This window comes from Mesoplodon densirostris, chromosome 13, assembly GCF_025265405.1.
Source record: "Mesoplodon densirostris isolate mMesDen1 chromosome 13, mMesDen1 primary haplotype, whole genome shotgun sequence".
NCBI classification, from domain to species: Eukaryota; Metazoa; Chordata; class Mammalia; order Artiodactyla; family Ziphiidae; genus Mesoplodon; species Mesoplodon densirostris.
Genome location: NC_082673.1, coordinates 90588633 through 90612496, shown reverse-complemented (window position 1 = coordinate 90612496; position 23864 = coordinate 90588633). Strand labels below are relative to the sequence as shown.

General features: G+C 61.5%; 1 protein-coding gene across 1 annotated transcript; it reads left to right on the top strand.

Annotated features, from left to right (window-relative positions):
- The first annotated feature begins 16028 nt into the window (after window positions 1–16028).
- Window positions 16029–17111, top strand: GPR20 (G protein-coupled receptor 20). Its single transcript, XM_060116459.1, has one exon. It carries the CDS (start codon window positions 16029–16031, stop codon window positions 17109–17111), a length of 1083 nt encoding a protein of 360 aa, XP_059972442.1.
- Window positions 17112–23864: the final 6753 nt, after the last annotated feature.

Here is a 23864-nt window from a genome sequence, read left to right as displayed (position 1 = left end):
ACGGCCCAGCCGAGACACATGCGAGGGGGTTGCCTCCCAAGGGGACTTGACACTAACTAGGAAGCTGGGGAGAGGCGTGTGTCATGTGTGTGCATGCACGTTTGTGTGTGTGCGCGAGTGTACATCAGTGTGAGTGTGCATCTTGTGCCCGTGTGTATATATGCAGGTATGTGTGTGCGTGTGTATCGCAGTGTGCAGGGGTGTGTGTTGGTCTGTGTGAATGCATCTGTGTGTGTCCTGCATGTGATACGTGTGCATACACACAAGTGCATATAAAAGCATGTAAGGGCCGGAGCAGGGCTGGCCTCAGGGTCTGTGTGTGCCACAGGGACGGGATGAAAGTGGACACTTGGGCTTCCCTGGTGGCGCAGTGGTTGAGAGTCCGCCTGCTGATATAGGGGACACGGGTTTGTGCCCCGGTCTGGGAAGATCCCACATGCCGCGGAGCGGCTGGGCCCGTGAGCCATGGCCGCTGAGCCTGCGCGTCCGGAGCCTGTGCTCCGCAACGGGAGAGGCCACAACAGTGAGAGGCCCGCGTACCACCAAAAAAAAAAAGTGGACACTTGTATTTCAGGGCTGGGATGTGGAGAAAATGTGCTGTGGGGTTGAGAAGTCAGCCAGCTCCTCTCTGGCTGGGGACTTGGTCAGTGGCCTAGCTCTGGGCAGCAATTCCCACATGTGTAAAGTGGGATCATAACTGCACCTACCTTTCAGGGCTGTTGTGAAAATGAGGTGATGCACGTGGAAGCCCTGAAACAGCACCTGGCGGGCGGTAGAGCAAGAGCTCAGGGTGCGACCCTGCTGGGGCCACGGTTCCCTCTGTGAATGATACTCTGACTTCCTTTCCCTGAGACCTGCTGCCTGCAACCATGGCTGCTCCAGGCCTGCAAAGGCTGCTGACAAGGCCTCCTCTTCCTGCAAGACCTCCTGGGTTGGACCCACCCTTCAAAGACCTAGGGCTTCCCTCGGCTTCCTCAGGGATAAGCCCAGCCCCCCGTACCTCCCTGCCATTCCCACAGGGGCCCCTCCCCTCACTCCGTGGGGCCACGGGACGTCTGCCAAGTCCCCAGGCCCCCTTCAGCAGCACCAAAAGCCCCCCCTCCATCTCACCTTAGGCTCACCCAGGGTCAGGTCCACAGTCTCAGTGGACCCATGAGGACAGCTGCTCTCACAGTCCCAGACGCTGCGTTGAACGAATGATTAAACAACCCTGCTCCGGTCACTCAGGCAGCCCAAAAGTTAGGGCTGCCACACGGAAGCCCAGGCCTGGTTCCCGCCAGCATCTTCAGCCATCCATTTGCTGTGTGGCTTTAAGCAGGTCTCTGTCCATCTCTGGGCCTCAAGTTCTCCACCTGTAAAAGTTGAAGGTGGCACAAGATGAGCTCTGAGGGGCTTCTGGGTAACAAATGAGACCTGGCAGAGTGGCTCAGGGAACTGAGGAGACAAAGCCCAGGAGTGGCGGTCCCCCGAGCTTCAGAGCAAGCTCCCACCATAACTATGCTCTAGGCCCATCCACAGTGCCTGGACATTTCCCCACAATGCAGGTTCCAGCTCTAGTTGGCCCGCCCAAACTAGCTCCATGCATTTAAGGACACAGGGGTGGGGGAAGGGTGGGCATCTGTGCCCCACCTGAGCCTCATTCACCCTCCAGAGAGCCGGCCCGGGTTTCTCCAGCTCTCCCACTGGCGGCTGTGGGCCTAGGGTGAGGCCCCACCTGCGGCCTGTTTCCCCACGTCTGCTGGGGATGAGCGTTCCTGTGAAACGTCCCACGTGCCGTGTCAGGACTCAGTGCGTCCTGAGAGGAGGAGGACTTGGCCTGGGACCTTTCACCGGCCACGCTGTCCCCACTTTATGGGGAGACTCTGGGGGTCAGAGCACACGAGCGAGGGGTCCAACCAGGCTCGAACACAGGGCTGCCCAAGGGCCCCCCAACCCAGACACACAACACACACACACAGTACCCCAACAGCCTACCCGGGCCTCCCCTGTGGGTGCCGGGCCCTGCCAGGGAGTCCAGAGCACAGGAGGGGGTGCCTGGCCATTGAGCCACCCACCCAGCCCCGGCTGCCACCTGTCTTGCGGGGATCACCCCTTCTGGGGGCGAGTCTTCCCCCACCACCCAGCTGGCCTGCGTCCCCTCCCCCGCAGTGCCCCTCACCCCGCCTCACCCGGGGCAGACTGTGTGGCCTGGGTCCCAGCGCTGTTTACATCCTCCAGCGGCACCGGGACGAGGGAGAATGGATGAGGTCTGGCGCTGCAGGCACCAGGGTGGTGACAGCAGCAGCCTGGCTGTTGCCGCGTGTCCCCCGCCTGCCCTCGGCCTCCCTGGGCTGCTCTGCGGCTTCAGTGGTTCAGTCCCTCAGAGTGGCAGGCCGCAGGGGAGGTGCGTCCTGAGACACGACTGTGGAGCCTCACAACCCAGCCGTGAGCGTGGGGGCTTCTGCGGGGTCGGCGGGCTCTCTGCTAGGCTGGGCTCCAGGAGGGGCAGCCCCACCCTAAACTGCCCGCGTCAGACCCACCGGAAGGGGTCTGACCCCTGACCCAGCCAACATCTGACCCCTGATCCCAGACACAGACAGCCTGTCCTGACCCAGCCTGTGGAAGTGACAAGGGTGAGATTGTCCCTGTGCCCCAGTCTCTGCTGAGGGCCACGGTTGGGGGTGGTCACCCCGAGCCTTGTGGGCTCTGGCACCCACCCCAGACCCCCTAGGTCCTACAGAGAAGAGACCCCTAGGGTGAGAGGTGCTCCCCGGCAGTACACGGCATCTGTCACGTTCCAGAGAATCTCCCCGAGGTTTCTTTGGGAACCAGCCTTCCTGTGCCAGGCTAGAGCCCCGCGGCCCTCAGAGTGAGTACGAGGCCTGGCAAGCCCTGCCAGTGACTCAGCGGCCGTGGGCTGCCTCCAGCTCATAAAATCTGACCCTCCGATGGCTCAGCCCCCCGGCACCGTCCCACATCTTGGCGGCCTCCAGTCTGCCCTTACCCCTGCCCCGCATACAAACAACACTGAACCCACACTCCCCCATCAAGACCCTGGCTGCCCCTGCCTTGCCAGACAGGAGCCAGTGCCAGCCCGGGTCAGGGACCTGGATGGGCCAGGGGCTCCTGCACCGCTCTGGGCCTCAGTTTCCCCTTCTGGGACAGATACAACAGTGTTCTAAGGAGACAACGGTAGCCTGTGGGCTCAGCCCTGCATTAATGGGGAGCCCGGTTGAGGGGGGCAGCGAGGCTGCTCCAAGGACCACCCTCCCCTAGAATCTTCAATGGCTCCCCACTGCCTTCGGGTCAAGTGTCCCATTCTGATCCCCACAAGGGCAGCTATAACCCGGTGTGGAAGTCCCCTGCTCACTCCCAGCTTCACGGCTCATCCCTGCCTTCCACTCACGGGGACCCTGGCATGCAGTTCCCGCTGCCCGAGGGCCTCCCCTCCCTCTGCCCACCCAGGCTGCCTGCCTCCTGTCACCCCTGCCTCTAACCGGCTGTGCTGCCCTCCTGACCACGCCCCCCACCCCACCCCGCAGGCTGGCCAGCGCCCTGCGACACCCGGCTCCCTCCCGCTGGTGCACTGCAGCCATGTTCCCCACCAGGCTCAGAGCGTGGAGGCCAGGGGCCTGTGCCCGCAGTGCCCAGCCCCGGGCCAGCTCAGTAGGTGCTTAGTCGAGGGGTCTAGGGTGATTCAGCCGCATGAGTGGGTAGGAGCACAGAGACAGGAGACCAGAGGTGGCACTCAGGCACAGGAAGCGGCATGTCACAGACTTGGCCCTGAGCCCTGCCTGACCTCGACCCCAAAACCCTGACCCCCCAGCCTGGCCACAAGCCTCCACCCTGGTCGGGGTGTCTGTCTGGGGAGGGATGTCCCTCTCAGCTGCTACATGTAGAGCAGGCCTGGGCGAGTGAGGTTTACGGCCCACCGCCCCACCCTCCTGGCCCTTGTCACGTCCAGGTCTCTCCTGAGCACCCGACCCTCTGTGTTCCCGCAGAGTCACCGGCACTCACAGAGGTTATACTGGGTCACACGTGATGCCAGGCCGGTGCCCCTGGGAGGCCACATCCGCCCCAGGGACACACACAAGTGGACGCAAACAGAGACCCAGACAACACACGTTCGAGACCTTGGTCACAGGCACACACAGACACCCCAGGCCCAGAACAGGCAAACGGACCTGAAGAGCTGCGCGGCAACTCAGACCTGCATGGGGCAGCCAGGATGGCCAGAGGCAGCCCGGGATGCCTTTGTCCCCTCGCAGGCAGAAAACCGATCTGCGTGTGCCCCCAGCTCCTACAGCACACGTGAGTGCCAGCCGAGCTCTCCAGGGCCCAGGCAGCCTCCCCAGAGAGGACACTGTCGGGGACAGAGAGCCAGGCTGGAGCCGCTGTACCCCTTCCCCTTCCTGGGTGGTGCAGCTTCGGCTCTGCCCTCCGTGCCTCAGTTTCCTCCTCTGCCTGGCCGGGCCTGTGGACTCCGCTGCCCCAGGCTCCCTCCCGCAGGGCCCTGAACCACGCTCCTCAGGGGGCCGGCGGGGGCGGGGAAGACGCCCGCCCCGCCCCCACCCCGCCCCCACCCCGCTGCCTTTGCCCAAAACGAGCCCCGAGCGCGGGCCTGACGTCAGCCCCCAGGAAGGCGAGGTCCGTAGGGAAGCTGCAGTAAGTGGTCCACAGAGCCGCGGCCGTCTCCTCTCCACGCGGGCGAAGGTGCGGTGAGTCCCCCTCGGGCCGGCCCGGCCTCCCCTCCCCGAGATGAGATGGTCGGTGCCGGGGTCCTCACGCCCCAGGCAGGCAGGCAGGCAGGGGGCAGGGGCGGAGAAAGACCTGGGCTGGAGAGAACTCAGAGCCCAAAAGTGGCTTTGTGGTGGTCCCACCCTGCAGGGAGCCATTGTACAGATGGGAAAACTGAGGGCAAGGGTGAGGGCAGCTACAGCTGACCAGGCCAAGTGAGGGATAGGGGAGGGAGATCTCTCCAGGGCTCGAGGGGGCATCCCTGCTGTGCCCAGCCCCACCTGTGCTGCAGGGTTCCCAAGCCCCCTCCTCTGGACTTTCTTCCTTCCTTCATTCATTCAGCACTCTCACTGGTCATCTGCTGGGTGCCTCGATTTCCCCGTCTGGGCGTCCCCAGAGGTCAGGGAAAGAGTTGCGGTACCCCAGAGACACTTGATGAGCTCTGGGACCTTGGCCACCACCATCCCCCAGGCTGGGGCAGGGCCAGGGGGTGAGGGATTTGTGGGGACAGGCTCTGACCAGGGCACACGTCCTGACATCCCACAGCTCAGGTCCTAGGCCCCAGCCCGGCCCTTCCCCAGCCTTGTAGGGCCGGAGAAACTGAGGCCCAGGGCCCACCCAGCCCCCTACGTAGACCTTGCAGCTGCCACTGCCCCCGCCTGGCTCGCTGGTGGTGCCGGCCCTGAGAAGGCAGCAGGAACAGGGTCCCGAGGGGGGGAGGGCCAGTTGGGAACTGGCCTGTGGCCAGGGTGCTGGGCAGGGCAGACGAGGAGCAGCTGTGTGTCCTGGGGCAGGACTGGGAACGGAAGGGACTGGAGGCGTGGTGGCCGCAGCGGACAGGCGGCTGGCCCTACCCGTGACCCCCATATTCTTCTGCCAACCTGTGGTCGCCCCCAGCCAGAGGGCTACCAGGACACCACCTCCCCTCATGGCTGTGTGGCCATGGACAAGTTGCTGCGCGTCTCTGCGCCTCGGAAAAAGCCGAGTCTGCTGCTTCTACAGCCCCGGTGTGTGGGGGAGGGGATTGGACGTTTCCTGAGCACCTCCTGGGAGCCTGCGGGCTGGTCTCCTTTTGTCCTGCGGTAACCTGATGTGATGAGGTGGGTCTCAGCACACCCACTTTATAGGTGAGGAAACTAAGGCTTGAAGAGGACAGAGGGGGCTCTGAAAATCATTCGTTTGTTCACTGAGCCACAGCCCAGGCCTTGGCCCTCATGGCACTGCCAGTCCAGTAGGGGAAAAACAAGAAACAAGTAAATATGAAGCTGTCAGGTGGTGGGAGGGCTGCAAGGCAAACAAAGCAGGTGGAGGTGAAGGTGTGCGGGGAGCTGGGTGATCCGGGAGGGCCTCCTGGAGGAGGTGGCCCTCGGGCCTGAAGAACACTGGTGGACCCCAACCCTGCTCTGCCCTGCTGGCTATCACCACAGACCCCTCTCGGTACTCTGGACACAGAAGCTTGTTCCCACCTCAGGACCTTTGCACTTGCTGTGCTCGTCCCACTGCCTGGAGCACTGTTCCCCCAGGTCCTCCTGAGGCCCCTCCTGCTCCTGGGCAGCCAACGTGGTCCCCCCAGCCACTTTCTAGCCCACTCCCCCGACCCTGCCCCTGACTGCGAGCTCCAGAAGCTAGCGCCAGGTCTGCCCGAGACCCTCTGTGCCCCCAGCACCGGCTTCAAGGCCAGGTCTGCCGCCTCCAAAGCACGCGGTCCTCTGACCTTGCCACTGGGCTGTGTGGCCTGGACCTCTGAGTCCTCCTCTGTACAGTGGGACGTGGTAAACTTTCACTGGCATGGGGCAGGCAGGAGGGTCCACAGAGCAGAGTTCAAATCCCAGCTCCTCCGCCCCCAGCTGGGTGACCCCAGACAGGCCACTTAACCTCTCTGTACCTCAGTTTCCTCACAGGCAAAATGAGGCCAGCAGCACCACTGTGGGGCATCTTGGGAGGGGTCATGAGACCCTGGGTGGGGTCATCTCAGATGCAAACTATGAAGTGTGGGATTAGGGCTCTGCCCCAGTGGAGGGGTGTCCAGGGCCCCGGGGAGGACTGTGGGCGTGGGCACTGTTGGTGCCAGGGGCCTTCAGCAGGTGACGCAGGCAGAAGCAGCATGCCGGGCCGAGGGAACAGGCAGAGGCCGGGCAGGGCCAGCTGCAGATCCATCACCTGTGCCCCTGGGGAGGCTGGGTCAGGGGAAACGGTCAGGTGCTGCAGCAGCCGCAACCATCAGGACAAGGTGAGGGATGAGCCAGGGTGGCAGGGAGGGCTCTCTGACCCCCTGCAGGACCCCCAGGCGCGGCGACGCCTGAGGCTGCCCCTCCCAGAGGAGCTTGCGTTTCCATCAGAGCCCACATCTCAGCCAAGGGCTCTCAGATGGTAGAAGGTGAGGCCGAGTCAGCCATGGGGGAGCCCAGGTGCCCGGCACTCCGCCCACACCCACGAGTGACCCCTCTCCTTGAGCTGGGTGGAGGAAGCCCTGGCCAGGATGGGGAGCTTGATTCCAGCTGGCGCCACCTGGGACCTGCTGGGTGACCACGAGCCAGACTGGCCCCCTTGGGGGCCTCGGTAAGGGCCCAGCTGTCCCTGGATGGAACAAGCAGAGACTCAGACTAGCCAAAAACAGCAAGCAATGTTCTAAAGCAGATACCGTGAAACCAAGAATAATCAGAAAAATAAACAGGCAGATGGTTCCCTCAATAATGGCTATTTTGGCCTTGGAAGGCTGTAGGGGTCACCCCAACAGGGGCACAGGCATATGTAGCTACTCTGTGTACCCAGAATCTGATTGCCCACAAACCCCAGGTCCAGAGATGCTCACCCCTCCCTGGTCCCACCCCTGCCTGGGCCAGGAGCCAGTGGACCTAGGTTTGAGTCCCAGCTCCATCAATTTCACGCTGTGTGTCCTGGGGGCTGTCACTCACCTTTCTGGACCTCCACTTCCTTGTCTATAAAACCCACGACTGCTGTGTGGACGCAGAGTGTCTGGCATGGCGGCTGGTTCACAACAGATGCTCCAGGCACCTTGGTCAGGAAAAAGGCTGGGCCTGTCCTCCATGCCTGTCCCTCCCGGCTCCTGATGCTAGCAGAACATGGGATCTTGGGCCACACTGCCAGGCAGGTATCTGTTGCCCAGGGCTGAGGCCAGGCCCCCTGGCTGCCCTGGTCCTGTACACGGCAGGACAGGAGGCAGCCAGGCTGCGGGCTTAGGGTCTGCTAGGCAGCTGGGCGGCCACAGAGGACACACAGAGACAGCAAGGTGGTTTCGAGAGAAGCCAAGGAGAGGTCAGGATGCACCCCCCACCTGCCGAGGAGGGGAGGTCAGTGTGGCCCGGGTCCCCCTCACAGTTTGTGGGCAGGTGCTGGCACCCTGAGCCTCTGGGCCTTGGCCTGTGTCTCTGGGGACACAAGGACCCAAAAGCTGTAGGTGGAGGCAGCAGGGCATGACCCCCCATCAGTGTTCAACGGGGAGCTGGTGCGGCCCTCAGGCTGGACGGAGAGGGAGCCCCAGGAGGGGACAGGGTCAGGTGACTTGGGGAAGGATGCTCATTCCCCGGGTTTGAGAGCTTCACAAAGGCTCTGAGAAGTCCTGCACTGAGCACCCGGTGTGACCCTGGCCTCTCCCCAAAACGAGCAGGCGGGCCCAGGCAGGCCTCCGTTCAGGTGGGAAAACAGGGGTCTCTAGCACCGCTGCTGTTGTCATTATACACCTTCTCTGCGGGGGGCACCTGCGGCCGTTTGTCCACCCAACATCCCCAACTGTTCTGCCGATTTCATTTGTTGGTTTGCTCACTTGTCCCTTCAACAAATATCAATCGCAGCATCACGTGTGAAGGAACTGAGGCTCTGAGACTTGAACCAAACACCTCTGATGAGCACCAAGGGGAGGGGGAGGACAATGGGGACCGACGGACCCCCGACGATGGTCAGGGTGACTGGGTGGGTTTCCTGGAGGAGGTGTTAACCCTGCTCGGCTGGGAAGACCGGTGCCTAGTGAGGGTGGAGCCGAGGGCAGAAGCCAATTCCAGGTCCAGGGCCCTGGGACACTGGGTGGGCTGTAAAGGGGCTGGGCCAGGCAGGGAGGGCACCGAATGCCTGGCTGAGAAACGGGCCTCGCCCTGCAGGCCCTGCCGGGCTCGCTCAGCGGTTCACTCAGCCAAAGAGAAAGATGGATGCTGCTCTGCGCCTGGCTCTTCTGGGTGTGCTTGAGGAACAGACAGGAGCCCTGCCCCACCCCCGACCCCACCAGGCCACCCCGAGGTGCTCACAGTCTGATGGGGAGGCACCATGGGACGGTGCTGGGCTGGACGGTGCCGGGGAAGGAGCACCCGGGAGAGGTACTGGGCCAGCCGTGATGGAAAGAGAAGGCTTCCTGAGGAGCTGAGGTCAAGAGGAAGCCCTAAAAGCGGGCAGGAATACTGCAGTGGGGGACGAGGAGCAGCCTGGGCAAAGGCACGGAGGTTGGAGGGTGCCTGGGGTGTCATCATTCAGTTGGGGCGCGAGGAGACTGGGTAGGGGGCTCCCCTAGCCTTGCTCAGAACCTGAGGCTTTTCCCAGGGAGGACCCCTGCCCCAGCAATTCCAGCTCCGAAGCCTGGCTGTGACCAGATGCCTGTGAGGAGAGCATGTTAGGGAGGGGAAGACATCCTTCACCCCCCAGGCCTCCTCTGGAGGGTCTTGGAGCTCCAGGTCTGCACATCTGGGGGGGCAAGGGGAGACGTGCCACCCTCACCAGGCACCAGGTAGCAGCACTGTTCTCCCACCGCACCCTCCCACACCTGTCCACACCTGCACCAGGTGCTCCATCTCAGCCAAGGCCCACAGCGTCCCTGAGGAGGGGCATAATACAGCTGTGCCAGTGCCCACTGCACACAAGTGGAGACTGAGGCTCAGCGAGAACCCCTGCCGGGTCAGAACCCTCACCCCAAGGTCAGGTGGGGCAATGGGAGGGAGGCCCACAAGGTTACCTACGGCCAGAAGCCCCAGGGCCCAGCTGGGAGACCCCAGGCTAGTTGCTGAAGCTCCCTGTCTCTGCATCCTGCATCCTTGTTGATAAAATATGGATTGTGCCCCCTCCACAATGATAGGAGGAATCCAGATGTCTCTCACCAGGGCCCCATGGGTAGGGGGCAGAGAAAGCAGACATATTTCTAGGGAGGCCAGGGGCTGTAGGCTTGGGTCAGAGAAAGCTAATTTATGCTACAATATAGAAAGACCTTTCTTATTTTCAGAGAGTTTTGCATTACAGTGGGCTAACCTGGTAGGTAGTGAGTTCCCCGTCCTCGGAGGAGTGCAAGCTGAGCTTTTTTTTTTTTTTTCACTGTGTTGGGTCTTTGTTGCTGCGCACGGGCTTTCTCTAGTTGTGGCGAGCGGGGGCTACTCTTCGTTGCAGTGCACGGGCTTCTCACTGGGGTGGCTTCTCTTGTTGTGGAGCATGGGCTTCAGTAGTTGTGGCACGTGGGCTCAGTAGTTGTGACTTTCAGGCTCTAGAGCGCAGGCTCAGTAGTTGTGGCGCACGGGTTTATTTGCTCCATGGCATGTGGGATCTTCCCGGGCCAGGGCTCGAACCCGTGTCCCCTGCATTGGCAGGCAGATTCTTAACCACTGTGCCACCAGGGAAGCCCCACAAGCTGAGCTTTTACACATTCATTCACTCACCCACTTGACATATACTGAATGTGAATGTTCAGGCCTCTCCTCCAAAAATTCACAGCCTAGTGGGGAAACTGGACAAGTGGCCAGGCAATGACAGAGCCACCGGTGCAGTGAGGGCTCCGAAGTGGCAGCAAATCTACTTGAAGCAATCAGGGAGGGCTCTCTGAAGGAAGAGGCATCCGAACTGAAGAAAGCTGACAGGTGAATAAGAGGGTATAGTCAGAATTATTTTAGTCACAAGTGACAGAAACTCCAAAGTAACTTAAGCCAAAGAGGGAGATAACCAAGTCCCAGACCACTGGCTTCAGGAAGGGCTGGATCCAGGCGCTTGAACCATCCTGTCAGGACTTAGTCTCTCCTCCTGGTGGGTTTCTTCTAGAGGAATACGGCCATCAGCAGCTTGAGTCTCATAACCAACTAGTGTGGCAACCCCAGGGAAGAGAGCTGCCAGCAAAAGTCCCAGAGCTGGTAGTGACTGGCTGGGCTGGGGTCATGAGGTCACCTGTGACCAAGCACTGTAGCCTGGGGTTCCGTGTTGCAGGAGCCCATGTCTGAGGCTAGGAGCTGAGCAGCGCCAAGCCACTGAAGGACTTTATCCCACACATGGTGGGGGGAAGCTGGGACTTCCTGCCCACAGGTCCCAAGGGCTCCTCCTAGCCTGGGAAGCACTGGGCCTGCATCTCGCCCCAGTCCCCAAGCCACCGGGATTCCACGACCACCCCTCTTCCCTGCTCCCTGGAAGAGCCCTCTAGAGCAGTCTTGCGGCCAAGACATTCCCAAAGGTACAGGCATGTTCAAGCCTTGAAGTGCTTCAGAGCTGGAAGTACCCTCAGAGCCACCTGCCCATTGCGTAGATAGGGAGACTGAGACCTGGGCAGCCTGGGCAGTGGAGGAATTCCTGACCCTTCCTCCCAAGACCCTAGTTTCCTCTGAGATGGGCGGGAGGGGAAAAAGGAAGGAAGAGAGGTGCAGGAGGAGGGAGGCCCCCAGGTGCCCGAAGCCCTGGGCCCCACCTCCTCCCCTCCTGAACAACTGCACTCCAGCTGTTCAGTCCACCCAGGACCAGCACTCGCCCTTGGGGCCTGGGGCTGTGCAGAGTCCACTCTGCAAGTCCTGCCTGCCCGCCCTGCTGTCCTCCTGCTGCCGTTCTCCACAGGGAACCTCCCTTCCCTAACCCTCACCTTTGTTTATACTCGGTCCATCTCCTATCCCCCCACCAGCCGAAATCCTCTCAGGACCCTTCCAAGGCCACGTCTTGACAATGTGTTGGTACAGCCTCAGAGATGGATTCCAGTTCTGCCCACTTTACAGATGAGGAAACTGAGGCTCAGAGACTTTAAGGTCACAAGCCGGTTCTGAGATGGAGCCAGGCTTTGGGTAGGGCATTCAGGCCAGAGTCGAGACTCTCAGCGGCTATGCTCCAGTCCCCCCAACCCACTGTGTGTCTCCCCCTCTGACCCTGAGCCCCCGGAGAGCAGGTCCGCGTGCCCTCCGCTCTGCTCAGGGAAGGGCCTAAGCGTGGGTGGGCGGAGCAGACCAGGGTAGTGACTGGTAGATGTGTGAAGGCTCCCAGCCTGGGTCAGTTGCCCTGGGGCAGTTTCCAGACGTGCTAGGCGCTATGAGGACGTGGCCCCTGCCCAGCTGACCCCAGCTGCGGGGTTCGCTGCACCTCAGCCAGGACTAGGGCACCTGCCAGGAACGGGGAGGGGATAGGGCCATGCCTCCACCCTCAGACTGGCTTCCTCAGGCTGTGGAAAGCACTAGTGACCCCATTTAGCAGATGAGGAGAGAAAGGCTCACTGACTGGCCAAGGTCCAGGGTCGAGGGAGTGGCAGGGCTGGGCTCAAACCCAGGTATCTGGGACTCTTCTGCTTGCTCACCGCCTGGGGCCCATCTAAGGGCCAGGTCTGTGCCTCCCCACTCAGACTGGGTGTGAGGGCCAGCGTCAGGCTATCCCCATAGAAGAGCAGAGGCTTCTCTCCTTTCCCCCCATTCCAAGCTACATTTAGGGTGGAGCAGGGCGGAAGGCAGGTGGGGAGTGGGTGCCCGCCGTGCACCTGCCGGACGAGGGGACCGTTGCCTGGGTGCCCGCCCTCCCTCAGGGCCAAGGACCCAGCTGTAGGCTCGCACTAGGCAGACCCAGGTTCGAGTCCTGGCCAGTCCCTTCCAGAGCCTCGGTTTCCTCTGAGTAAGTGAGGAGGCCAGGAGCCAGGTGGGTAAGGAGGTACCATCACCAGTGCCTGGATCTGCAAGGGAACCGATGCCATGAGCCCGCTCGGAAGCTGCAGAAAGAAGGTGCTGTTGTTACATCACTTTGCGGGCAGGGAGGCTGAGGCTCAGAGAGGTTAGTCAGCACCCGGGGTGACCCCTCGTGAGCAGGGGCCAGCCCCCCGCCCGCACCTCCCCTGGTTACTCTTACTGGTCAAGTGCTCCCCGCAATGCCCACCGCCCCCAGCCATCACCAGCTGTGACATCCCACGCCACACTGAGCCCCGTCTTCCCACGGGAGTGTGGACAGGCCCAGCCCGGGCTGGCAGGTGGGGGTATGGGGCCCTGGGTGTGGACCGAGGGAGAGCGGACATGGTGGACGCGAGGGCGAGTCAGCTGCACACTGGAGGACCGGCGGGACCACGGAGGGCAGGGCTCGTGCTGAGAGCATGGAAGCGGGGCGCTCTGCTCGGGGGTTGGGGGTCCCGCGGGAGGCCTCGCGCTTGACCACAGCAGATTCAGGGGGTGGAGCGGTCCATCCTGTGGAACCTCAAGGGGGACCCCCGAGGCCCAGAGAAGGAGTGTCCGCCCTGAGGCCATGTGGCGTGGAGGCATCTCAGCCCAGACACTCCCAGCCCGGTGCCTTCCCGGCCCCAGAGAGCCGAGCACCCTGGACTGTGGATCCCCGAGGCCATCAGCAGGCCCACCTCCACAAGGCCCAGGGTCTCACCGTTTGAGTTCCTCATCTTGCGAAACAAAAGGGATCGTGAGTAGATGCCCCCAGAGAGCGGTCAGTGAATAATCAGATCAGTGCGTTATCACCATGAGAGGTGAGGGGTGTGCTGGGGGCCGCGTAAGCAGGGTGGGGTGGCGGGGGTCTTATCATACAGACAGAGACAGCCAGACTCTGCAGACAGCAGAGGGGAAGAGATGGTGGTGTAGAAAGCAGGGGGATGGGAGGGCCCGGGCTGTGGACGTGATCTGAGCTCGGCCAGAGTGACAGATGCCAAGGTTCGTCGTGTTCCGGGACTGACCTCAGTGTGTGAGCGGGGTCGGAGCCCAGGGCGGGGACCAGATCAGGCTCAGACTCTTGGAGCTGAGAATCACGGTGTGCTTGGCTGACGTCCTCCGTCCTCACCTGCCCGGCCTCTGGGGTGTCCCGCGCATCCCCCAGCTCTGGAGCCCCAGCGAGGTGCTGGCCAGCATGCAAGGCTGTCCCTGGGGGGTTTCCTGGGAGGGCAGGCTCCCCGGGGCCCGCGTCATCCTGGGACTGAATGCCAGAGGAAACCTTCTGTGGTGTTTATTATTTGTCTCTGATTGTCACATGGATGCAGACCCCGTGCAGACACATTGGAAAACCGAAAAGCACGCGGAAGGGAATTCAAAAACCTGTTTGCGTGTGTCTGGGGCCAGCTCCTCTCTCGCTGGGCCCTTCCTCCTGGGGTTTTACCAAGGCATCGTGTTTTCCACAGTAGAGCAGGGACACGTTGGGAGGCATCCCTCTCCTTCCTGGGGGACTGCGGGGGCCCACACTGCCAGAGGACGAAGCCCACAGCCCTGAGGCACCAGGATGCCCGCCGCACAGCCCAGCCTCATCACCTCCCCTCGCTGCTCCCCAGCCCCTCGCTGCTCCCCAGCCCCTTGCTGCCCCCCAGCCCCTCGCTGCTCCCCGGCCCCTCGCTGCCCCCCGGCCCCTCGCTGCCCCCCCGCCCCTCGCTGCTCCCCAGCCCCTCGCTGCCCCCCAGCCCCTCGCGCCCACAGGTCTCTCCCTGCCCCGGACGTCGCTCTCGCTCCGTCTCCCTGAGGTGCCATTGGACAAACACATCCAAGGACCCTGTGTGTTAAGGGCTGGGGACACCGGGCAGCGGACAGCCCTCCCAGAGGGCCCCGCGAGCTGAGGCCCGGGCCCACTTGCGCTGGAGGTGGCCAGAGGGGCCAGACACAGTCTTGGGCAGCATCCGACTCCTCCCGGGAGCCTTGAGAGTTAGCAGATGCCCAGGGCCGGCGTCCCAGAGACAGAGGCTCAGCCGATGCCACCCTCTCTGAGCTGGAGGATAGAGGCAGCCGCCTGCCCTGCCAGGGGCTCCCTCCCGGCCAGGTTGGGACCTGAGCCTCAGCTAGCAAGAGGTGCCCTGCTGTGCCCACCCCCTCCAGCCTGGCATTCGGTCCCCAGTCCCCCAGTGGGCACGACTTCCACTGGGTGGAAGCTGCCAGAAGGAGCCTGTTGCTCAAGGATGTGCAGTAGCCGTCCAGGGGCAGTGGGCAGCGTGAGGCCTGTTCACAGCAGACGCCTCACCTCCCTTGGGTGCCACGAAGGGGGAGGGGGTCTTCCCTCCCCTTGCGGGTGGGGGAGGGCACACTGTGCCTGGGATGTCCCATGTGCCCTCCCTTCCTCCCTGCTTCTCCCCAAAGCTGTCTCCTTTCTCCTGAAAAAGACAGAAATGTCCTTATTTGGAGGATCAGCCTGGCCCAGGGCGGGGATGGGAGCCTGTTAACCCTTCGTTTATAAACAAAGGGATAAATCTCAGCAAGTTAAATAGCTCAGCAGGAGCAGAAACAGGGTGGGCGGCCCCACCCCCAACCTGCCCCCACCACAGTGTCTGGGCCACCAGGCCTGGACCAGGCAGGGAGCACAGTGTTTATTTCACTCACATCTGCTGTGCTGCCGCTGCTGGGACCTGGCTCCAGGCTCGAGCCCCAGTGAGCCACCCCAAGTGGGCCTCCAAGACAGCAAAGGTGGCCACCTCTCAGGGCTGGGGAGAAACTGGGGTGTCCAGGGGGCTGACTCCCAGCTCCCCAATCCCAGCCCCTTGGACCCTTATGAGGACCTTCACCCAGGGCATTAACCTGGTGCCAGCCTTGCAGGAGGTGAGAACAGATGGGTGGCCTGGGGGACGAGGGCTGTCTCATGGGTGCGGGAGCTGTGGGCGGGGGTGACCGTGGGCACGGCTCTGTCCTAGCAAAACTGTGGTTTATTTGGCACCCACTAATGACGCGCTGAGCACTGCTGTGCTCTGTTAATCCTCCCAGCAGCTCTGTAGTCCCAATGATATAGATTAGGACGTGAGGCACAGAGAGGTTAAGCGACTTGCCTGAGGTTGCACAGCGAGTGAGGAAGAAACTGGGATTGGAGCCCAGGCTCAAACACCACACACTTGGCCCGTCATCTTACCTGTGCCACACCCGTCGCCTTTGTCAACTTTCAGTCCCGGTGACAGTCTTGCAAGGCTTTTCACCTCCCATTACAGCAAGGAGCAGGCTCAGAGCCCTAGCGTTCTGCTAAAGCTCCACACTGGCAAGTGCCAGGGCCAGGCCAGGCAAAGGCACAAAGGTGGGAATGTTGGGGTGCTGGGTGGGCAGACAAGCCAGGTGAGGTCCAGCCTCGGGGCGGGGCTCCAATAACCCCAGGGTAACCCGGTCTCCTTCCTTCCAGGCCCCGGGCGTGTGCCGGCCGCCGTCATGGCCTCCGCGTCTTCCGCAGGGCCCTCGGCCGTGGCTGCCCCCAATGCCACGGCGGCGGCGGCCGCGTGGACTAACGTCAGCGTGCCGGAGATGCCCCTCTTCCACCTGTTTGCTGTGCTGGACGAGGAGCTGCACGCCGCCTTCCCAGGCCTGTGGCTGGTGCTGATGGTAGTGCATGGCGTCATCTTCCTGGTGGGGCTGGTGCTCAACGGGCTGGCGCTGTACGTCTTCGGCTGCCGCACCCAGGCCAAGACGCCGTCGGTCATCTACACCATCAACCTGGTGGTGACTGACCTGCTGGTGGGCCTGTCCCTGCCCACGCGCTTTGCTGTCTTCTACGGCACCCGCGGCTGCCTGCGCTGCGCCCTCCCGCACGTCTTTGGCTACTTCCTCAACATGCACTGCTCCATCCTCTTCCTCACCTGCATCTGCGTGGACCGCTACCTGGCCATCGTGCAGCCCGACGGTGGCCGCCGCTGGCGCCAGCCCGCCTGCGCCAGAGCCGTGTGCGCCTTTGTGTGGCTGGCCGCCGGCGCCGTGACCCTGTCCGTACTGGGCGTGACGGCCGCCGACGGGCCCTGCTGCCGCGTCTTTGCGCTGACCGTCCTGGAGTTCTTGCTGCCGCTGCTGGTCATCAGCATATTCACCGGCCGCATCGTGTGCGCGCTGTCACGGCCGGGCCTGCTGCGCCAGGGCCGCCAGCGCCGCGTGCGGGCCGTGCAGCTGCTGCTCACCGTGCTCATCATCTTCCTCGTCTGCTTCACGCCCTTCCACGCCCGCCAGGTGGCTGTGGCGCTGTGGCCCGGCGTGCCACACCACACCAGCCTCGTTGTCTATCATGTGGCCGTGACCCTCAGCAGCCTCAACAGCTGCATGGACCCCATCGTCTACTGCTTCGTCACCAGCAGCTTCCAGACCACTGTCCGTGGCCTCTTCCGCCGGCATGGAGCGGGGCGTGAGCCCAACAGCTACGACGTGGTCAGCGTGCGCAAGAGATCCAGGGACTCAGCTCACCATCACATCCTCGGCGCCAGACCTCGCGCCCTCACGCAGGCCCTGGCTGATGGGCCTGAGGCTTAGATGGTAGGACTTTGCAAGGGGGCCAAAGGTCAGGGCTGGACTGGACATGCCGGGTCAGGGACAGCACAGATATCTGCTCTACCCGGGTGGCACATTGGGTTCACCTGATCAATTGGTGATGGCTGCCCAGTGCACTGCATGCAGGGCGTGTCTAAGGCTACTGTGCTATGATTGATTAGCAATGTCTGCCATGGGCTCTAGATAGGATGCTGTGGTCTGAATGCTGATAATTTGCCATCCCTAAGGTAAATATTGTGTCCATTGAAAACTCAGACTGGTAGCCAGGAGCTGCTTCTCACTTGGACCATTCAACCTCTAGAAGGGGTCCCTGAGAAACATGGACAAAGATGTTTTAGATACTGGGAATTTCAAAGAGGGTTAAAAAGATAACCTGAAGAGGTTCCCTCCCCACCCCTCCCCCTTTTTCTCCCTCCCCCACAAAGAGAGAAGAACAAGAACAGAAAGGAAGTGTTAGAGGACAGAAATGTTATGTGAGCGGACGTGAAGGGTTCACGTCTGCAGGGCCTCCATCTGAGGCATCCATAAATCACACAGAAAGAGCCTGACACCGTTGGGTGCTTTGCTGTGAGTACTGTGATATCTGGGCTGACACTTGAACCAGAAACTACCCTACAAAGGGGAGACGACTGGGACTTCCCTGTTGGCACAGTGGTTGAGAGTCTGCCTGCCGATGCAGGGGATATGGGTTCGTGCCCCGGTCCGGGAGGATCCCACATGCCGTGGAGCCGCTGGGCCTGTGATCCATGGCCGCTGAGCCTGCGCTTCCGGATCCTGTGCTCCGCAACGGGAGAGGCCACAACAGTGAGAGGCCCGCATACCACCAAAAAAAAAAAAGGGGGAGACTGTTTTCCACCCACCAGCCATGAGGGGTAGGCTGAGTGGCACATACAGGTGCCATGAGTGGGAGATGGCCAATCAAAACTCAGCCCCACCTCCTCCAACATCCCCTTGCCTGCCCCATGGAGACCACTCAAATCTTCCCAAAGCCCCCCACTTTAGGAACCATCTTGGAAGACCCTGCCCGCTGGCCCAGGAGGGCAGTAGGCTCACAGCCCATCCTATGGATGAGAAACCAAGGGCAAAGACACAGAGACTGGAACCCAGGCCTGCTGGCCTAAGGCCACCACCTCCCCACACTCAGAACCCTTCATTCTCCCTCTCACCTGGATCATCATGCCTCCCTGCCTTTCCTGGGGAGGGAGCATCTCTCTGGCTTGGGCCTCTGGTCACCTCCTCTGAGCTGGACTCCAGGATAGCCTCTGCGTGCCTTCTAGTCGCATGTTCAAGCTCCCATGAGCCCTCTCTAGACTGCTGTATGGGGGGAGGGCGTCTGTCGTGAGAGAGGAGCTCTGGGCATCCCAGGCACCTCTAGCCACCAGGCTCCACCCTCTCACATGGCCACCACCACTGAAACTGGTGAGATGGAATCTGGGCCCCAGGTTTGCCCTTTGTCTGCAGAGAAATGTCCTACATGGGACTTCCCTCGTTGTCCAGTGGTTAAGACTCCGCAGGGGACATGAGTTAGATCTCTGGTCAGGAAACTGATAAGATCCCACATGCCACACGGTGCAGCCAAAAAAAAAAAAAGGCCTACATGCTCGGTGGCTCCAGGCAGAGTATCCTGGCCCCGAGTTCAGGGCCCTAGTGCAAGGCCTGGATGGGAAGCAGAAAGGCCATTTATATCCCCATATTACAGACAAGGAAACTGAGGCTCAAAGAGGGAAAGCACCTTGCCAGGGTCATAGAGTACCCAGGTACTGCAAGACCAGTACTGTCTGCTGGAGCCCCGTGGGGTTGGCTCCTTTGGCCCCAGGACCTTGGGGGGTGGCCAAGGTGGGAGATGCTGGAGCCCGGGGGAGTCCAAGGCCTGCTCAGTGAAGTGGTGGGGGAGCTGGACCCAGGGTTGCTTCCTGGGCCCGGGTGCTCGAGAAGCAAGGGGTGTGGTTGTCAGCATCAGGACCACCATCCTTGGCCTTGACTGGGTGCCGGGCACAGTATGGAGCCTCCCCCCACCTCCCAGCTCAGAGAGGGGCCCAGAGCCCCATGGAACAGAAGAGGGGCCTGGCTCTTGGGAAAGAAGGGTGCGGGAGTGGGTTTTCTGTGCCGAGAAGCCCACGGGGACAGCGATGCTGACCCCAGGGAGTGGCACTTATGGTGGGTTTTCAGGCAGGGAGGCTCTGACAGAGCTTTGTCTCTTCCCGGCCTGCAAGCCGGCACCCAGGCAGTCACACAGCGGAGGAGGGAAAGTCAGTGTGAGGTGTTTGTCCCAGCCCAGCACCACCTGTGGGCTTTCCTCCAGGGTCAGCAGCCCTGATTCTATCCCAGGTTCTCACTCTAATTTATACTAAAGAGTGAGTGGCTGACTTGAGCTGACTGCTGTGCTTGGGGGTGGAAGGGTTGCAATTCTTCTGGAACAATCCCTTCCTCCAGGAGGAGGGAGGTCTCTAAGGTAGGTGAGCCAGCGTGGGTCTCGGCACACGTTGACTGGGCACCTGCTGGGTCCCAGGTCTGTCTGGCCCTGCTTCACACCCAGTGTCTCGTTAATCCCCACCATTCATGGAAGTAAGAGCCCAGCGCAGAACTGGGATCCAGATCCAGGGTGGCCAAGCCCCCTCCCCTTGTCCCACATGTGAAATCCCACCATCCAGCCTGGCTTCCTCAGGGACTGGAAGAACCCTGGGGATAAAGGATGCCAGGGCCCAAGGGAGCCTTCCATCACCCCCCAGAGCTGTCTGATGGCCCCCTTGCAGAGCCCTCGCTAAGTGGGCCTCGGTTTCCCCCACTCTCTACTCCTCTCCCTCCTCTCCGTGGCCTTGCAGCTGGTGGGCAGGGGGCTGGGGGCAAGGGATTCACCACACGTGACTCCACGACTTCCTCAGACACTTGCTTCCTCCTCCTGACGGCTGGCTCCTCCCCACTCCCTCCATTGGGGACACGGGCCCAGGAGCCTCCAGAGGCCAGACTGGGACTGTTCTTGTTCCCACAGGGGCCAGAGTGTGAAGTCTCTGCAGTCCCCTCCACATGGCCTCCCTTCCCAGATTTTTGAAAAGCCCAAGTGACGTGAGGTGGCTTGTGTATTTATATCTGATGTAAACATTCTCCTTAACAAGGAATCCTCGTCCTGAATTAAAACTGTTTATTCCCTTCGTGCCCTTGACTCAGCACCCTGGCTGGCGGGCAGGGGTCGCCGTGGGACACTGAGCCAGGTGGGGGCCCCCTCGTCCCCCCAATTTCGCTCACTATCCCGTGGTTGGGGACAGTGGGCTCCACGGGAAAGTCTGTGGTGGTGGGGTCGTGGTTTTGCCATCACTGCTGGGGGCAGGCGCAGGGGCCTCTGAAGGGCGACGGTTGGAGGGGATGCAGGGGGTAAGGTGTGGGCTGTGGGTGGGCACAGTAGCTGGTTAGGGGCACAGACGAGCAGAGTGACGGGTCCTCGCCCCAGCCCGGTCCCAGCTCCGCCTGCCCAGGGAGAGAACATAGGCGTGGGCAGGGAAGCCAGACTGTCCACAGCATCCAGTCAGATCACCCAAAGGTATGACCTGGAGGGAGAGGGAAGAGATGTGTCAGCTGGTAGACACCGAGGGAGGGACTATGGCACCTCTACAGAGCGGGCTTACAAGGCAAGTGCTGCCGAGCTGTCCATCTTCTGAACTTCCCCAAAAGCCTGGGTTGTCACGCCCATCTCCCAGATAGGGAAACTGAGGCGCTCGGCATCTGGCAGGGGCCTCAGACCTGAGCCCCCAGGCCCCCAGTTTCTGCCTCACACACAGCCCGGGAAGCCTGGGGTAAGAAGGCCATCGCCTGGGTGGGGCTCATCACTCTCGCTGTGCGGCACCCTCAGAGGCCGGAGGCGTCTAGAGGTAAATATTAGGGCCTGTTTAGATTAAGCTCCATTAATAGCAGGAAATGTCCCTGGGCGCCCGCCCCGGCTTCCTGGAGGCCTCTGATGCCTGAGCAGAGGTGGCGGCCCTGTGAGATGGCTGTCCCATCCTCATGTCCCGGTTTACACCCCACACTTTTGCCCACCCCCTGCCTCCTCACACTCCTTCCTCTGCCCTCACCGCCTCCCACTCCTCAGCCCCTCGGGAGGCTGTCAGTGCCCCTACCCCCGGACGCAACCCTCCCCTAGCCCCGGACAGGGGAGCTCAGGAGGCAGGTGTGAGGGGGACCCTTGAATGAGGTGAAGACCCCCATGGAACCAGTCACCCCTCGCATCCTCCCACCCACTGGGGCCGACCCCATGTCCGAGGGGTCTCTGTTCCCAATTCACAGAGGAGAAAACTGAGGCTGGGCGATGCAATGGGACCAATCCAAGGCTACCCCATGCCACCTTAAAAACGGAGCTAGAATGCCCCACCCGGACCTGCCTGACCCCAGGGCCAAGGCCACCCCCAACCCCTGACCCCTGGACAGCAGCCAGGAAAGCTGTGGGCCAGGGAGGTCAGGGACCAGTCAGCTGAGTGTCAGCAAACAGGAGGGCGCCCCCAGGTGCAGGGAGGGGGCACGGTGGGGGGACTGGGGAAATGGCCCCCGCCTTCCCCTGCTACCAGGCCTGGGCCCCTGCTGTCTTCCTGGCTTACCCACCACCCCAGCCCCGCCGTTTCCACTTGACCGCCTGCCCCTTGGGGCCTCCCCAGACTCCACCGGCAGGAGGAAGGCACAGGGCTCCCCGACAGCCTCCCCGGGGGTGTCCTGTTCTCTTCTGTGTCTTGGTCTCATCAGGTCCACTGCCCAGCCAGTCTTCCCTGGACCAGCCCTGACTGTCCTCCTTGCGGGTCCCTCCCTCTCTGCGTGGCTTCCCCGGGGCCACCACCTACCCCACTGCAGGACAGACCACATGGCCCAACTGTGCCCTCCAGACTGGATGCCTGCCACACCAGTGCCCTTGGCCCCTCGCTGATCCCTCAGGGACTCCCCACCCACCCACCTACCCACCCCCATCATCCTGGTTCTTCAGATGATGTTGACGCTCTGTGCTTTGCACTAAAGCATTTCCTCTGCAGGCCCCGGGGAGTCTGCAGCCTGGGGGCACAGCTGGGCAGGTGGGAGCTCAGAGCCCCCCACCACACCATGTGGGACCAGACACGTAGGGACATCTGGGAGGACTTTACGGAGAAGGCGTTCAAGGCTCTTCCCTCCTGGTCCTCACCTTATCCACCTGGCTTCCAGACCCCTCGGGCTGGGCCTCTCCTGAGGTTGTGGTGCTGGGAGCTTTTCAAGCATCCAGTGCCCGATGGGATGGCAGGGCCAGGGCATTTCACCCCCATTTTACAGATGAAGAAACTGAGGTCCAGTGGGTGCGTGGACACAAGCCCACGCACTGGGACCATGCACACCAGTCCCAGACCAGCCCATCTGCTGATCTGCTGACTCTGGGACCCTTCCGAGCATTGGCTCTGCCACCTGTAAGTAGGAGCCTGCTGCCCAGACCGCAGGTGCCCCCCAAACTGAGACAGCCCCCATCCGGCTAGAGGCGCAGCCTAGGAGTCCCTCCAAATCCCCATGAGACCCCCGCCACACCCCTGCCCCTCTCTGGGCTCCAGTTTCCTCATCCGTAATCCAGGGCTCAGAACGGCTCCCTGCGGTGTTAGACCCTCAGTACCCAGGTCAGCAACGACTGAAATGTGGGATGCTCTGTGTGTGTTTATGAACCAACCTGGGGCTCTGTTCCCCCTGCCCTGCAGCTCCTCGGCTTCTCGGGCCCCAGTCCTGGGCAGGGAGGTGTCCTCACAAGGCATGGGGTCCCCAGTCACACCACAGGGAGGCCTTCCCGGGGCACCCCTGGCAGAGTGGGGGCTCCTGACGGGGGTCTCAGATGGAAGTAGGGATGAGGTGTGTACCCCAGGGGTCCAGGCTGTACCAGTGGCCTGGGGAACCGCTTCACGGAGGAGTCCTGGGACCTCTGAGGGTCTTCTTGCCCCACCCACCCCCATGGGTACCCCTCCGAGCGTCCTGCCGGGGATTGCAGGTCAAGTTCCAGTCCACAGGGGTGAGGTCCAGGACTCTGAACTGTACTCCACCCTACCTCTCCAGAGCAAAGCCACGGGAGGCAGCTCCTGGGACCCCAACTGCCAGAGGTTCATGGAGTGGGTGCCGCAGTCCAGCCCAGGGCGGGGGTAACAGGGCGTCCGGCCCATGCCAGGCCCCTTGGCCACACCAGCTTCTCCAGCCTTGAGCAAGTCACACGCTGCCCCGGAGACTCAGTTTCCTTCCTCTCTGTCGTGGAGGATAATTACACCCTCTGCCTTCAGGTGCAATTGTGAGAAGTGAACAGTTGTGTGTGTGCGTATGTGTGTATGTTATGTATGCATGTATTGGGATGTGTGTGTATTTGTTGTGTGCATGTATGTATGTGATTGTGTATTGAAGTGTATGCATATATGTGTATGTGTGTACACATGCGTATATTGTACATACATGCATTCATATGTGTTGCGTGCACGTGTATGTATGTAGGTACATGCACATATACATGTGCATATTTGTGTATGTGCGTATGTTGTGTGCATGTGTGTAAGTGTATATGTATGTTGTATATGCATTTGTTGTGTGTTGTGCACATGTGTATGCATGTGTTGTGTGTACATGTGCATGTGCATTGTGTTCTATGTGTGTATGTATTTGTGTACATGTGTGTTGTGTGTGCATACATTTTGTATATATGTGCATTGTGCGTGTATGTGTGTATGTAATACGTGTGTGTGTGTGTGTGTGTGTGTGTGTGTGTCTTCC